The sequence below is a fragment of the Athene cunicularia genome (genome assembly GCF_003259725.1).
Source record: "Athene cunicularia isolate RWA chromosome 13 unlocalized genomic scaffold, athCun1 chr13_part1, whole genome shotgun sequence".
Lineage (NCBI taxonomy): Eukaryota > Metazoa > Chordata > Aves > Strigiformes > Strigidae > Athene > Athene cunicularia.
The window spans coordinates 11,917,472-11,920,991 of NW_020799117.1; the positions used below are offsets into that span (position 1 = coordinate 11,917,472).

General features: G+C 57.3%; 1 protein-coding gene across 1 annotated transcript in view; it reads left to right on the top strand.

Moving 5' to 3' along the window:
• Nucleotide 1: 1 nt before the first annotated feature.
• Nucleotides 2-3,520, top strand: part of AFAP1L1 (actin filament associated protein 1 like 1) — a 22,737-nt gene continuing 19,218 nt past the window's right edge. Inside the window, exon 1 of the mRNA XM_026858545.1 lies at nucleotides 2-17. Within this exon, the coding sequence (XP_026714346.1) occupies nucleotides 2-17 (16 nt within the window). The remainder of the gene's footprint in view (nucleotides 18-3,520) is intronic.

Consider the following 3,520-nt stretch of genomic DNA (forward strand, 5'->3'; position numbering starts at 1 on the left):
CATGGACCGTCTCAGCGGTAAGGGGCGACGGGACGGGAACGGGCGGGTGCAGCTCGCCGGATCGATGTGGGACCCTGTCCCCGGAGTGCCTTTGCCCCCCACCAGCCCTGCGGCAGGGCCAGTTGGGACACAAACTGGTACCAGTTTCCCTTTGCTGGTCAGATGGGTGACAAGCCAGTGGCTTGTAAGCAAGTCTGTGGGGTGTAAGCGCTTGTTGGGGGAAATTATGGTCATAGAAAGGGAGGTGACTGGTGTTTCCAGATGGAGCTGATCGGATCCAGAGAGTTTCCCTAGCTGGGGAAGATGCCGATGGTCTCGTTAAGCCATGGAGGGCCTGATCCCCACCCTGCTGGGAAGCGGCTGCTTTCCCACATGTGTGTGATTCCCGCCTGCAGCTTGTGGCATTGGGCTCACGTAGCAGTTAGGGTTTGATCTGGGATGTGAATAAATCTGCCAGGGCTTTGGGCCAACTTTGCAGAGAAGGTCCTGGCTTTCCACTGGGGCTGGCAGGTCCCCTGGAGGGAGCAGAGGGAGGCTGGCAGGGGGATTACTGCTCCCTGCAGCTGAACAGTGGCCTGGGTCTGCAGAGGAGGAGCAGGTGGTGACATGGTGCAGCATGGGTGCCCTGGCCCTTGACTAGTCCTTGGAGGTGCTACAGAAGCACCACCCAAAAATGATAACGGGGAGTCAGGGGCATCTGCATCCCAGACGGGATGGTCCCTGCGGGCTGGAAACACACTGAAGTCCAAGGGCAGTTCAGGCAGTGCTGTCTCTGGGTCAGCACCAGAAAGACCCAAGGGTCAAGAGTTCCCCTTCCCGATGTAAAAGGATGGGGTGGTGTTTCCGCAGTGGAAACACAGTTATGAGGAGTTTGACTTTTGGGCTGCAGCTCACGGTGTCAGTGCTCAGAAAGCTGTGTCACTGCCCGGCAGCCCAGGAGGGGACAGGGACAGTGACAGGGACAGCCTTCCCCCATGGCTGCAGCTGAAGGAGGTTGCTGTTGTGGGAGGGGGAGTGTTGTCAAATGGCATGTGATGCCAGAGCTGTCCTTCAAGGTCCCAGAGGTCCTCACTGATGGGGAGAGCAGAGGGTCTTGGCTTCCCTGTTCTCTTGCTGTGTGAACTGGTGGGAAGCTACCCTGTTTGCATCCTAGCACACCCCAAAAATCAAACCTGGGACCTCACTGCAGGGAAGGGCAGGGGGTGCTTGGCATGCTGCAGAAACCATTCTGGAGCATTGTGGCAACAGGCCCAGGCATGGTGTGGCTGCTCCGCGGGCTGGCCCTGCCAGAGGAGATCCACTCTGCTGTTTTATCCCCCTCGCTGGTGCTCGCTGTGGTAGCAGCAGCAGTGCCTGCCTGCTTTGCTTTGAGTGCTTGTAACAAATTGCTGTTGGCACCTGGGTGGCTCTTTGCTAATGTAAACCTCCTCCAGACCCTCCTCATCACCCAGATCCGATGGATCCCTCTGAGGGCTGTGGCATGTGAAGGGAAGGTGTCGGGGTCTCACCAGGCTCCTTCCCTAGCGCAAGGGTTGCCGGGTCTGGTGGTGTGTAGGAGTTCTGTGCCCCATTCCCAGCCTCTGCTGGCTCTCTGGCAGCCCCTTTCTTCACCTGGAGCTCTGCTCAGCTCCAGTGTGTATCCTCACTTGCTCTTGCTTCATGATCTGTCAGCTTCTTCACCATTTTCCATGCTCCAGCTGAGCCTGCTGCTTTCTCCAGCAGGCTGGGCAGCACCCCATGCAGGGCTCAGCTCTACACCAGCAGCTAAGTGGGGGAATTGGTGCTGCGGGCTGTTTGTGGAGTTGTTTCAGGTTGTGCCGATGGAGAAGCACATGTGTGTGTGATCTGGGATGTGATCTGTGCTACGAGCCTTTGCTCTAGCAGGGCTGTGCTTGCACATGGCTTTTCCTTGTTAGAGTCTCTTCCGTGACCTTTTGTGCTACCAGAATGTAGGTCCTGCACCAAACTTATCTGGGGTCTAAATCCAGCAAAGCCAGCAGAGATGTGTCAGGGATAAACTTGGCTCCAGCTCGCCCACAGGAATGGGGAGGCTATGGGGTTGGTGGGAGGGAGCCCAGATCATTCCTGACCTGCCGCCTGCAAGCTGGCAGCAGGAATCCCACCCGCCCCATGCACGTAGCCCAGTGGAAGGGGGTGCGGAGTGGGTGAGAAACACAGATCGGGCCAGCTGTTAGCACGCAAGGCAAGTGCCGAGCTCTCCCCCGCATTGCAGCCATTCCTTCTGCTGGAAACTCAGCTGCCCAGGCCCACCGCCTGTTCATAGCCAGGGAGCGTGCGGGGAAGGGGGCTGAGCCCACCGTGCACTGCCCTGGCCCCACCGTGCTGGGCAAAGCGGTGTGGGAGGGTGGCCCCAGGGATGCTGATGCCAAGCGGAGCAGGGAGGTACTGGAGTTATTTGCCCCTCTGTATCTTCTGATATCCTTCTTGTGCAACACTGCCCTTAACTGGGGGAAACAAGTCTTGCTGTAGGTGCTGGATCCCCGTTGAAGCCAACCTGGCTGCTCCGGAGGGGCACAGACCTGCACTGCACCTCACGGGTGCCTGCTGTGACAGGGGCTGCTGGAGCAGGGAAGGAGCGGGCTGGAGCCCTTACTGACTGCTGCAGGATAGTGTGCTCCAGCCAGAGACCCTGGGGACTGTCCTATCTGCCTGGGCTGTCTGGAAAACCTGCCTCTTTCCCGCGTTTGCTCTTGACCTGGAAATGCTGTTTTCCGGTGCAAATGTGCCAAGCTGTGAGGCTGGCGTGCCCTTTGCTGTGGAGCAGCGCTGAGCCTTGATGTGCCTGAAATCCTCTCGCCTGCAGCTGGCGGGCAGTCCTTATCCCAGCCCAGGAAAACTTTGTTTAAGGTTTTGAAGAAGTTGTCTCATCCCAAACAGTGGGAAGGCTTTTCAGAGGAGGACAAGGAGTGAAAACTGGGCTTGACTCAAGATTTGCCTGTTGTTCAGTAGCCAAATAACTTGCTGGGGACAGGAGATAAGGATTTAGCAGAGTGGAGACTTGAAGTGGTTTCTGGCATCCCAGACTCATGTCCTAACCCCTTAACCCTTCCCTACACTGGCTACTATCTAGTCTGGCACAGATAAAGCTCTCTCCTGAGGAACATACATCTCCTCCTGCATATGAGGAACCTTAATATTAATGGCACAACTGTCAGTCCTGCAGAATATCTATTAAATGTCACTCTTCCAGAACAAAAGCAGGACAATTGGGTTGGAAGCTTCCCAAGGAGCTCTGCATTGTCTCTGCCAGCCCTGCCCCACTGCCACGCAAACAAGGGGCTGGCATCTCCTGCGAGGGCACCCGCAGGATGAATAGAGCAGGTCCTGCCACCCACTGGGAGGGCACCCGTGCAGCCACCAACAGCCTGCTTCTCATCACCCTGTGGCGCTAAAAGCGGCGGCATTCAGGGAGCTCAGGTCTCTCGGCAGACACCACACTGACAGTCTGCAGCCTCCACGGTGGGGAAGGATGAAAATAACTTCTTTGGCCCTCCCTCCC